This window comes from Pinus tabuliformis, chromosome 2_1, assembly GCF_031772625.1.
Source record: "Pinus tabuliformis cultivar Carrire ecotype Pingquan chromosome 2_1, CPIR1, whole genome shotgun sequence".
NCBI lineage: Eukaryota > Viridiplantae > Streptophyta > Pinopsida > Pinales > Pinaceae > Pinus > Pinus tabuliformis.
Window position 1 is genome coordinate 657591243 of NC_142299.1, and position 13989 is coordinate 657605231.

The 13989-nt window shown below is 33.9% G+C and overlaps 1 protein-coding gene across 1 annotated transcript; it reads right to left on the reverse strand.

The window, feature by feature from the left end:
• Positions 1 to 8628: 8628 nt before the first annotated feature.
• LOC149202307 (cysteine-rich receptor-like protein kinase 2) lies at positions 8629 to 11334 on the reverse strand. The gene is made up of 7 exons (XM_089399942.1): positions 10587 to 11334; positions 10358 to 10495; positions 10119 to 10246; positions 9819 to 10032; positions 9462 to 9693; positions 9179 to 9329; positions 8629 to 9072 (listed from the first exon to the last, which is right to left on the reverse strand). Exons 1-7 carry the CDS (start codon positions 11320 to 11322, stop codon positions 8794 to 8796), a joined length of 1878 nt encoding a protein of 625 aa, XP_089256068.1. The 5' UTR covers positions 11323 to 11334; the 3' UTR covers positions 8629 to 8793.
• Positions 11335 to 13989: the final 2655 nt, after the last annotated feature.

Consider the following 13989-nt stretch of genomic DNA (forward strand, 5'->3'; position numbering starts at 1 on the left):
ATTTTTATGTTGCGCAACTAGTTTTCATGAGAAAAAACAAAAACATTTTATAGAACCATCAAATACATTATTATATGTTTCCTTCCTTATTATGAGTTGTCCGAGAAGGAGTATGCCATTCTTGGTTTTGGAAATGCCTTTTGAAAACGAGATAGACAAAGATGTAAGAAAGGCCTATTCAGAATTGATCAGGAGGAGGATTACTCTGAATGTCAATGCATTCATAATATTGATTCATTCCTTGTGCAAGGAATGAAAATTGCATATCGTTATTGATCTATTAATAGGCATGCAATCATTGGGTTTCTCCCTAGTGTTATACATATAATACACTCATTCATGATCATTGCAATAAAAGTATTATTGGAAAAATATATAAATGAAAATAGATTCTTAACGAAATGTTGGTGAAGGGATTATTTCCTACCTAGGTTACCTACAACAATCTCATCGATGGCTACTATAAGGAAGAAGACAAGGCTACTCCATTTAAGACACTTGAGAAAATGAAGGAAATGACAATTTCTCCAATGTGGTCACTTATAATGCACTAATTTGTGGATTGTGAAATGAGGATAATACCAAAGATGATTTTAACCTACATGGTGAAATGCAAAAAAAGTGTGGTACCTAGCATTATTACTTACAATTCACTCATTAATGGATTTTGAAAAAATGGGAAAACAATAAAAGGAGAATAACCCTTAGAACAAATCAAGAGAAACTATTTGGTTCCCAACTCTATTACATATAACACAATAATTGATAGATACTAAAAGAATGAGGAAATGTAATTGGTTTTTTAGTTGTTGGAATGTATGATTAATAAAGGTATCCATGACAATGTCTCCACATACAATTCCCTCATGAATGGATTTTGCAAGATAGAAAGATGAAAGAGACTAAGAAAATCCTTGATGAACTGGAAAATAAAATTTTCAAAGTTTATGTTATTATGCATAATATATTTATTAGTGCCTTATGCCAAGAAAGGAATAACCCCAAAGGCTAATAATAAGCTCTTGAATGAGATGTTGGAAGTTGGTCCAGCTCCACTCTACATGACTTACAATACTTTATTAACTACTTTCTATGAGGAAGGTGAAATTAAGTTGGCTATGAGGATGTGAAAAGAAATTGAAAAAACATTTCAATGGGATAACATCACAGCATAAAATGTACACATAAAAGGGTTATACAAAAAGGGAAAAAAACACGATGCTAATGATCTTTTTGAATGATATGTGAAGAAGGGCATGACCCCTAATCACATCATCTACAATGTGGTTTGGTAATAAATGATTGAGAAAGACATTTTTCCTAACATTGAAGGGAATTTTACTTGATAATGTCTTCAACATCATAAAAAAAAATGAGTTCTTGTTGTCAATGTAACCTGAGGCATCCATTTAGTTTCTTTGTCACTATGCACTTACAAGGAACTACGAGTTATCTAGTGAAAACAAGAATTATATTATGAGTAAACAATAATTATGAAAGGGTAATTTGGCTTTAAATTGTTGTAAATAATATGTCCTTCGTAGAAGTAAAAGGATTGTTTCCCACCCAATTAGGATGCAGTGAAATTGGTTTAGTTTTAGTATGAGAACAAAAAACTCTTTAGTAACATGTAATTCATCTAAACAGAGGCTAATATTTCTTTTATTTCAAAAGTACATTTTGCATTGCGCTAGAAGATATATTGTGACATCAAGAAATTCTATAAACCGAGGGATAGATAGATGGATATCGGAAACATGCAAAATTTTTTACAACATTTTAAATTTCGTGCACTGGGTGTTTTAAATCAATTATGAGACATTGCCTCAATCACAAGTCAAATATATAGTTACTAATATATTATGATTTATTATAAATATCAATTTAATTATACTAAATTATGTTGTTATAGAATAAACACCTTTATGTTTATTTTGTATTATAAATTAGTTAATTAGCAAAAGCTTAATAAAAATTGGAGTTTGTTTTGCTTTAAAATTAGCTAATGCACTTTTATAAAGTCATTAATATATATATCTATATATATATATATATATATATATATATATATATATATATCGATAAAAGTTTAGAGAAAATTGAAAAAATCTTGAATTTTACTACACTTCAAATTTATTCACCAATAATATAGCACATGAGTGACATTATCTAAACATGCTACGGTTTAGATTTTTTTTGTCAAAATTTGACAATATATTTTGGGTCAAATATTAATTTTTTTTTTATTTTTAAAATGGGGTTTTAACTACATATATGGATTCAACACCTTGGAAAACCCTTGTGGCACTCAAATTGTGGAGAGTTTATAACTCAAACTTGTGATTCCAAGAAATCCTTGCCAAATTCTTAAAAAAATAAACTTGAAAATATATCAGAAAACCTGAGATATAGATTACAACTATCTCCATTGCTTTGTGAACTTGACAATTAGCCAAATGAAAGAATTGTCCTCCATATGGACATGGAGAAAAATAGTTGAATGAAAGCATTAATGAATAGAAAATTTAGAGAAAGGTACAATGCCTTGTGACATAGCAATCAATTCAATCAGGGTTGGAATTTAAATTTCTCTTTACCTTTCAGACACTTTTTGTTTTTTACGTTTTTCGTTTTCAAGGTTCTCGTCAAGGAAGGTGATGTTCAAAAATTTACCCTTCATTGATGATATTTTCATAATAAATTAGCCCTTCACCAATAAAGGATTGATAAAAAAATTTCACTTCAACAACAAAAGGATACTAAAAATTTTCACATACTTATCATATGAAAAAAACCAAAATGAATATAACACACAAATGACTTATTGAATCCTGAATCCTAGTTTGAAATTGCATGGAACACTCACAATAAAATATCCATAAACCTAAAATCAAATTCCCTTGACTGAGACATGCCATAGTATTTGTATATATGAGATATGAGTAAGGAGGTCTTATGGGGCATATAAGATGACAAACAAAGTAAAACTATGATATGTTATCAATAAGAACTCAAAAGTAGATTAATTAACATAGTTTATGGTATGATTTACATATCTAATATATACCATTGGATCTAAAGATAAAGTATACATTTGACAATATATATTTTAACATTTCTTTGAATCATAGGATATATACTAATATTAACAAGATTGAATGCATAATATTTGAACCTTTTAAAAATTAAAAGAATAATGTTATAAAAAATGGACATTGTGGATCTGTTAACATCATGTTATAGGATTATATTATTTTTTCCTCCATTATTATATTATCAGAAATAAAATACATATAAGCATTAAATATGGTAAAAACATGCTTTGATCAAATCCTTCCTTCTATTTATCACCAAAATTTAGCAAAATCAATATAGATATATATTATTGTACACATATATAAACAACTCTCTCTCTCTCTCTCTCTCTCTCTCTCTCTATATATATATATATATATATATATATATATATATATATATAAACTAGTGTGTATTAAAGTAACATTGAATAAAATCATAACAAACTCACTCTAATAGGGCTCCATATCATATCTAACTAGTTTATTTTTCAAAAAGAATTTCCTTGAAAATTGACAAATAATTTTCATCGCATCTTTGATTGGGATGATTATAGATGTTTTTTGTAATAGTTGAACATGTAACCATGGTGAAAAGAAGCATGAATTTATGTTTGAGCCTTGAGCTTTGCTAGATCTCTTAATGGGATGATTCTAGCTTTGGGAGAAGTGGGAGGACTCAAGAGCATGTAGCTATATTGACATGGAATCAAGAAGGAATAAAATAACAAAAAAATGAAAAAAAGAGGGCTTTGAAATTATGTCTAAAGAGAACTTGTGCTAGCATGAGCATGGTACAACAAATTGTGGGCAATATTTTCCTAGACTACATGTGACCCTATATTCGCCCCATCTATTATTGGGATGCTTCCATCTCACAAGAATGAATGGAAGATAGATAGTTTCTTATAGAATACAATCCAATAAATATAACTAAAAGAAGAAAAGGGCTTTGGAAATATGTCTAGGGAAAAATTGTGCCAACATGAGCATGATGCAAAAAATTCTGAGCAATTTTGTCCCTTTCCTGCATAGAACTCTCCAATTGCGCACAAATTTCTAGACACATCTCATCATCCGCCAATTCAAATACCAACTCTGGATCAAAATCCTCATTTTGATGCTCAGAAATATTTTGCAGAACACAACATGCTCCAAGAACAGTTGGTAAGTTAAGCAACTTCACCTTCGGGCACTTTTCTAGACAATGTCACCTCCCTTTCAGTCAAATTGATGCATCCTTTGTAATATTCTAGATATATCTTATCTTATCATTGAAAGCATGTTGATTTCAAGTTAGATTTTGTTAAACATATGGAACTAGAAGCCAATCCAAGAGTGGATAAGAGAAGCTACTCACAATCCAACCCCCATTAAAGAAATTGTCCATTCCCAACTTGGAAATATCATAATTCTCTAGGATTAAGTCATCGGACATAGAGCCCAATAATCCTATATAGATATTAGTGAAGGAGCCTATGTTATCTACAACTCCCTACAATGTAATGGAGTAGGATTTTATTTGTTTTCTATGAGCATGCCCTTTATTGAAATAAGAAGCTATATTAGCCTTGGGAGATATAATAGAAATATGAGTTGTGTACAAGGTCCCAACAACCTTTGGAAACCCAAACATTCCTTCAAACTCTTTCATTAATCCCTACTTCTGATCATTGGAAGGCGAGTGAATATATTTGGGGAGAAGCACCAAGTGAATGGAAGCACAAACTTCTAATACTAGCTTATGATAGGTCCAATGGATAGTGTTCATATGTAAATGACCACCTTTTGAATCACAAGGATCACTTCCATTCTAATGGCCCTCGAGCACCAAGCTCTTAATAAAAAGTGAAATGTAGCTTAACATTTTTTTATGACAACCACTTTCAACTCCACTGCTTCACTATCTAGGAAACTGAACTTGGTGAGGAAATGCCACTACCACCACGAGTTGTTTGGTAACCACTTGAACTCCCCATTGTCTTAAAATAACTATAACATCCTCACTATTTCACTATCTAGCAAATTGAACTTGGTAAATAAATACCACCACTTGGTGAACTAGTCAAACTTTGAATGGTCCTAAATGACTATAACAACATCATCATTTCACCATCCAGTAAAACTAAACTTGGTGAGAAAATATACCACCATTTCATGTTGGAAAACAAGTCAAACTCAGAGTGGTCATAAATGAGCATACCAACATTTTCATTTCACTATATGGTAAATTCAACATGGCGAGGAAATACCACCACCACGTGTTAACAAACCAACCAAAGTCACCATAATAGCCTCACTATTCTAGTCTATAGGAATTTAGGAAATTGAACTTTATGTGGTAATAACATCATTGATTGTTGACTAACCAGTCAAACTATTAAAAATAAGGGGCAACAAACATCTCATTCTACTACTAGTGGATCAACCATAATTATGTGAGAGACTTATGATAAATGTAAACCCTTGTCTTCAAACTCGGAGGAAGGTTCACCTTTATTATATTTATTACCCTGAAATTTTGCAGCTGCATCTCTTTAGAAATATGGAGGGGTTTATCTTCATTCAGACTTAGTTTTGAAGCCCTTAGATTCCTTAAATAATAGTCTAGGAAGAGAGTCTCTTGTTGATGTGGATTTGAGTCTTGTTATGGCATTTGAAAAACACAAGTTTGAACATTCCTTTATCCTAACCCCCCTATCCCTTCTTTCACTACTCAAAGAAATAGATACCACATAATCATGTTTATCAAGGTGTGCGTTGTATCCTACTTCAAGGTCTCGAAGTGAGGTAGGAAATAGATCATGGTGACAATATGTTTCCTTAACAATATCTAGAAGTGTAATATCTTCGAACATACATGGTAGTTATCATTTCAGCTCCTGATGTTTAGGGATTTATAATTTCATCTTATGAGGATGAGATGGATTCCATTTAGTAGGATCAACATCAACAATTATTATTTCACCAAGCTCTATGCCAAAGAGATCGTTACCCTTCAACATTTGCACCAAAAATCCTCCTACCCCCTCCTCTTGTTCATATTAACAAATTTTCAATGATCATAACCAGTGATCAATGGAGTGCATGAAAACACAAGATGTTCACATATTTTGTCAAATAGTTAGCAGGTGTACTTCGTTCTTCTAGTTTTCGTGAGATTTGATTATGGAATTACACAAATAGATGTGAGTGATTGAGCAACTAGGTATCTTCCCATTTATAGTTGACTTGGGTATTCATTCAAGGTCTTTTAAAATCAAAGTTGCATTCACGTTAAAATAATTTAACCAACAACAAATCCATCACTATTATTAATAAAAAACATATTTTTATAGTAATAAACATATTCTTAATAGTAATATGCTTAAATATACTTAAATCTCACTTAGATTAAGGGTAGTAGGAGTTTCACCCCTGAAGAAGTCCCAAGTGGAACATCCTATTTTTAACATAATACTTGTTGAAGGAATAGGAAGTATGGGCATGCACATTATTGGGGTGAAAACATACTTCACATTGTTATATTGCAATGTAATAGGCTAGAAGCGTCATCTAGTGCCACCCACAATGTGTTGTCATCGATATTGTTTAACAGCCCCAACATAAAAATGTATATTACTAAACTATGAAAACATCTGAATCCCTATAGGTAAGTTCTATCGATAAATGCATAATAAGTTTGTAACCATATACCAATCTCATTTCTTTCCTATACATACACAGTGAAAAAACAAGGTGAAGAATATGAACCACATTGGATGGTTCGGAACGCGTCGACAAAAGAATCTGCAATGTGATTTTTACTCAAAGATGTCTCAAAATCAAGGTGAAGAATATATACACAGATACCTAAGAAAGATGACAAGCCACAAAGCAATAGAAAAACGAGGCCGCCAAGAGCAACAACCATTATGCTTGTTGCCATGCTTCAGTGATTAATGTACTACTAAACTAGCTTGGTTTGTTTCCGCAAGTTATGGGATATACTCAATGTATATTGACCATAATACACACATAGTATATCGATGTCGCTTTACCTTTCTACTAAAATCATGTATATATTATCACTCTCCCTTTCTACAATTATGCAATAAACACACTTACATCACAACGGTAGTTCAAGGAAGGGATCATATTAATTGCTTGACACTCAAGGAAAATATATAATAGTAGAAAATTGTGTAAAACTAAAGGACATGCTTCGAATGAATAGTGAGTAATTATGAATCAATGACATTGTGACAAACCCTATCTCAAATGGAAAGTGGTGAGGTGGCAATGTCAGATTAAAATAAGGTGTTAATTGGTATTACTAATATTTTTCAAAAAAATTAAAACTTGTCTCACACGGAGCTAAATTGGTAATCAAAACAAGGGCTACATAGTAGCTAGTTTAAATATAGCTAAATTAAAGTAGAAAACAATAAAAATACAAAGATTTAAAATTTTAAAATGTTATAACATTTCTTTTAAATTGTAATTAAATGCATTATTAAATTTTGTAAATTGGCATTATTTGTATTGCAACATAGAAATAATTATTAATAGTTTACAATTGGTTTTTTATAGTTTGTGGATATGGTCTTATGAAATCCTCCTTATTATACCTGGGTATAGAGATCCCATCATAAATTTATATTCTACTTTGGTTTGTGAATATGGGAAATTTTATATTTATTTTTATTACAAACATCTTATTATTTTGAATATCATTCATTCATTAATAGTGTAAAATATATCATATACGGTTAAGTTTGCACGAAAATATAAGTACCTCTACCCCCTAAAAATATAATGTAAAAATAAAAATATATCTCTCACATACCATGAATAAATCTTTTTAAATTACATATGTGATTTTAAATGATCATTTTAAATTATATATGTAATTTTAAATAATATATATTTTTATTAGATTATATTAATCATTAGCCATTTTTATAAATAGGTATATAAAATGATTATACTCATTAGCAATAATTTTATAGCCTTTTCAAAACAAATTGTATCCTAAACGCCCATCCTACATCTTGATGTGATCTATCTACTTCTAGTTAATTAATAAAGACAAAAGGCAATAACATGTTCAATTTGATAGCTTTTTTATTAGATTATATTAATCATTAGCCATTTTTATAAATAGGTATATAAAATGATTATACTCATTAGCAATAATTTTATAGCCTTTTCAAAACAAATTGTATCGTAAACGCCCATCCTACATCTTGATGTGATCTATCTACTTCTAGTTAATTAATAAAGACAAAAGGCAATAACATGTTCAATTTGATAGCCAATCAAAATTGAATATAAATAAATTAAATTCTTTTTAAAAAATCATATATTTACCAAAACTCATACAAGTTTGACCAAAAACCCATTGCAATATCCAATACACCGATAATAATGTGACAAAAAACACTTCTAAAATACGTTTTTGAAAATTTAAAACTACCGGTTTGACAATTTAAAAACCTTCTAAAATACGTTTTTCGCAATTTAAAAGTCGTGCACAATTTAGAATTTGTAAACATATTTAACTTCACCTATGTTGACCCTTTCCATATTTAAGACAGAGGAAGATAATATCCAGCTTCAAACCAAACATTCTCATCTATAATTAGAAAGGCATACAATTTATATCATCCTCCCTCTTCTCACTAAACGTAGGGCATTTGCGTGTTCTAGAAGTCAAAGCTTACGCTAGTTACTTAGACTAACGAGGAAAGAAGGACACAGTGACAGATCCGTGAGACGTACAAGATGAGCTCGCTGTGTTAGTAAAGAAATCCGGTTGTGTTGGCTGATCGGTAATCTCTGAATTGTTCGTTAACATCCACAAAACCTTTGACATTGCGGGCCGCAGCAACCATTGGTCTTGAGTGCAGAGAAGCGCAAGTTTAATCAGTCTCAGTGCCTGCTCTCTTGGGTAATGCCCCTCTAATGACAAGTCAACAATATCCAAAACTTGATCATGTTGGAATTGATTCCAAGCCTGCATCATCGGAAAAATTATCAATACATGGTTTTGAAATCCGATTGTAAATTAATTTCTTATCATAATCATGGAAGGAAACTTATCTAATAAACTAGAGACACACCCACTGCAAAAGAATCTGCATAGTGGCATCCAATCTTGCATCCACAGCCTTTCTCCCGCTGACGATCTCAAGAACCACAATACCGTAGCTATAAACGTCAGCTTTTTCCGTTAATTGTCCGTGGGCTGCATACTCAGGCGCAATGTAGCCTCTGCCACATAACAAATTTGTGGAAGTTACAACTAAATGCTTGGATTTGACCGTTAAAAAGAATAAGACTTAGTAATAACGGAATTGCACAACTTGCGACCTAAATAAGCAATAAGTGAATTGAACATCTTACATTGTTCCAGCCAATTTTTTAGAAACACTGGTATCACCTTCTGTAAAGAATCGAGCCATTCCGAAATCTGCTATTTTAGGATGAAATCTGTCATCTAGAAGTATATTGCCACATTTGATATCTCTGTGTATAATTCTCATATTGGAATCCTCGTGTAGATATGCGAGTCCTCGTGCTGTGCCCACTATAATCTTTAAACGATTTTCCCAACTCAAAACATTTCGTATCTCTCCTGTGGATCTCCAATAAAAGTGTTTGAAAGCCTCGACTCCACACAAATAATTGAATCAATAGACCTAATTCTTTAAACAAACTTGAATCGCTGAAAAACACACAAGATTGATGACAGCAACCTACCGAACAAATGCTTGTCAAGACTGTTATTTGACATGAACTCGTATACCAGCAACCGGTCATGCCCCCGCGTGCAACATCCGAGTAAACGAACAAGATTACGGTGACGGACGCTAGTGAGGAGCTTCACTTCTGTCAGAAACTCCGCCGCAGCTTGAGCAGTCTGCCTTCCATATAGTTTCTTAACCGCGGCATCCCTGCCATCCGGAAGAATTCCCTGCTTATAGATTAAATCATTAGAATTAGTTTGAAAAAATCGTTTACATTTGGACAAAACCATCAAATCCACTTTTGGTATTATACCTTATAAACCTCACCGAATCCTCCTTTGCCGACCATATTGTTTCTGTTAAAATTCCCAGTCGCTTCTCTCATAACCTCGTAATCGAAGAGAAATTGCTCGAAATTTTCCCTCGTGGCTAAATTCACATCTGCACAGACCATTATAAAAACAATTTTATCATAACCGTCGATTACGACCAGGTTTAATAACTCGGAAGAATTTAGCGGGAAACAACTATAATTCAAGGATGTATAATCACCTATTCTGTCATTGTTCCTTCCATGTCTAATACGTCGATAGAAGAGTATCGAACACATCACCGCAACCAGAGCTGTTCCGCCAATACTTCCTAACAATATAGGCACTACTTTCGATGACGATTTCCCCGACAACGGTTCTGCGTTTAAAATTAAATAAAAAACAATCAACATACATGTTATATCAAAATCAAACAACAAATAGTTGCAGCAAATATATAAAACTCATACGGTAAATTTGGTTGGCTGTGAAAAACGAGTAAGTTGAGTAGCGCATAAAACAGCCCGCCTCGAGACCTCGACTTTCACGATTGGGAAGACAGGTGAGTAATTGATTCTGAGCTTCTGCTAGGCATCGTTGGCAGCTACTATTGGTAAGGGTGGGCCAACACTGAGCGAGGCCATATAAGGAGCCATCAATGGAGCCAGTCGCATAACCGTTATTTACAGAAGCGTTTTCTATGAGTTGCCTCGATAGGGCAGTGGCTCTTTGAGAAAAGGTCTGTGGATCGCTGTCTTTTGTGGAGGCACATAAATGGGACTGCCCATAGTCGACATCCTGACCATAAAAACTAGTATTCTCATACCTAAGGAAGCAACCGTCCAGATGAATCCGACCACCATTAGATTGGGCACAGTAATCCTTTATTTGAGCCTCGGCTGCCGAGACGCATTCTGAGCACTCATTGGCGCTTAAGTACTTCCGACACACTGCAAGGCCATACACAGGATCCGTTTTGCCAAATTTGTTTTGCATTGAATCAGCGAAGCCGTACGAGGAGAGATTTGGGCGGAAGGATGCGAAAACAGCATTCTGATTTTCCTGAAAAGCTGTGACGTTAACAAACGTATAAATTTGTTCGTGGCTGCACCTTTCGCCGGCCAGTGCAGACTGGGGATCGTCTGCTGCCAAACTTACTGCAATGATCATGGCCACCAGAAACGGTAAATAGGCTACTTCGGCCATCAGTTCTGATGATAACCGTTGTCTGGAGTGCGGATTGGAACCCAATGGCTGCATGTTTCTCAATAAATTTGGCAGGAGGGAGTTGGTGAGGAGACACAACATCGAAACACGTGACACAACATCTTTTCTTCGCGCAAGTCATGTTCAAATAATTGTAGGACTCGTTTGTTTTTTCTGGCCGAAGTTCACGCCATACTGGGAGTCGGACATATCGGAGAACTTGCCTTAAAAAATCTACACACAACGGTGACGTATCGCCATTGCAATTATTGACGCATCCTTTGTTATGTAAGTTACTCGTGTTGTGCTGTCGTGTTGTGCTGTTTTGTATCCATGGACCAGTTTTAGCACCAGTCTAGATTCATCGTACCTCTAGATTTATCAATCGAAAAGAGGGATCAAACTGCCTTGAGTGGTTTCCGTCTCCACAGATTTATATAAAAATCAATAATAGATTTGTCCTTTTAGGAATGCGAATAAATCGTTGGGTCAAAATCAAGAGCGAAAGCTAACAAATCTACGGGACCGCCCAGAAATCTAGAAAATAACCAAATTGCCACCAAATCTTGACCGCCCACAAATCTTCATAGACTATAATAAATTTTCACACTCTTTGAAAACACAAATATAAAATACCGCCATGTTTTTCTTTTTTTTAAGGATTAGAGACTACAAATCTTCAGAAATTATACTAAGATTTCATATTGTTTAAAAAAACAGTTCTTTTTTTTGGGCCAGTGGCGGCTCTTTTTTTCAGGTTAGAGACCTTCGAGAGCACCTGCAAAGCAACCGTCTATCGATCAGAACATCGCACTTTTGTTGTATAACTGTTACTCATCATGCGATGCGGATGGATTTGAATTCAAGCCCAGAAAATTATAAGTTTTTTATTGATTGTTTTTTCAACGTGGGAGAAATATTCAAACAAAACTCACAGATCGATTTCATCATATATTTTGGAAACTTACCAGTGGAGATTCTTCGATGTCATCCCAGATAAGTTGCTTTAATGACATTTGCGTAGTTTCTGTAACAGGTGTTCAAAGCTTGTTAAAAATGAATTGCTGGTTAGGCAACGAAACTAAAATAATTCATATGACCCAACGGTGCGTTCACCTCAGTTTATTAGTCTAGTCTGAAATTATTCATGGCTTCACCGTTATGAACCCTTTCAAATGCACTGACAGAGTCGACAAAAAGATAATTTTTTTAATTGAATTCTAAAATATTTTTTAACTATAACCATAGGGATGCGAAGGAGTAAAATAAGATGGAGACGGACTAAATACCATAGCCATCCATACCAGAAGATGTGTTGATTGATTCTTATCTGACCGTGTTGACTGATTCCAATGGCGGAAGCGGAAGTAGACACGGTAGCACTTTCGGCACATAGTCTTAAATATTTTATTGTGCATTTAAACTTTTGTCAAACCCTTGATGCCAAAGTTCCATGCACTTGCTTGGGACCTTCGTGAAACTGTTGGAGAATCTAATCCCAATTATTTGTGAAAATGCTTTTCTAAGTGTTTTAGTTTAGTTGGATTGAGTTTAGTTTAAGTGAAGTTAATTTTAGTTATTTATTACTGATGTTTTTAATGTAATTTTATTTAAATAATTTGTAATACTGAAAAGAGCAAGTCCTCTGCTTCATAGTTTTGTTCCCTTCCATTTTTGTCATAATATTAAAACTTAGATTGCGTAACACAGTTTGATTTGACATAGCAGCAGAGATCAAAACAGCAAAACAGTTTGAATAAGAATCCCTGAGAGAGCAGCGAGGTTAGTGAAGAGAGAGAATAGGCAAGTCGGGATAAAGCTCTTGGATAGAGCAGCGGAAGTTTGTAGAAAGCCTACGAAAAAGCAGAGAGAACGATTAAACTCTTTGAAAGCGCAGCAAAAGTGTGAAGAAACTCATGTGAAGAAGCAACTCAGAAAACGTTAAAGCTATAACACGTCCGGCTAATCCTGATCAAAGCGTTATAAGGCAGGCAAGCTCAGCATAGAACCGCGGCCTTAGCACTCTTCTCTTCTCCCCGCGTTAGCAAAAGTCAAACGACCTTTTACGATCGCGTAGTCTAACGGGCGGAGGAGGAGTGGAGGAGTTGCTCGGAAAGTTTTGGAAATTCGAGTCATATTTAGAAAAAATCTGGCAAGGATTTTTGTAAATCCAAGTTATAGTTGTAAACTTCAAAATTTTAGGTGTTTTAGACATTTTTGATGGTGCTGAATCCATTTCCACCATCAAAAACATGATTCAAACATTCCCTTTACAAGATTTTTTGAAATTATTTTGCTCGAATTCTAGCCACTTTTGACCCCGGGCAATTCCTCCGCCTCGCTAGACGACTCCTTTTACGATTCTGTTAGAAAAAGAGTTAGCACGCGGCCTTAGCACTCTTCGCGTTAGCAAAAGTCAAACGAGGTTCACGACTTCTGTGAAGAGGCACGAATCAAAAGGTTTTGAAAAGTCAAACTTCACAAGGTTGCAAAAGTCAAACGGGCTTCACGAGTTGCAAACAATTTCGAAAAGTCAAACTGCACGAATTTAAGAAAGGTAGTCGTTTATACGTATCACCCTTTTTTACCATTCGTATAAATCCAAAATGTATGTTTTTATGTGAAAGGCACGAATCAAAAGTTTTTGAAACGTCAACTTTCACGGGT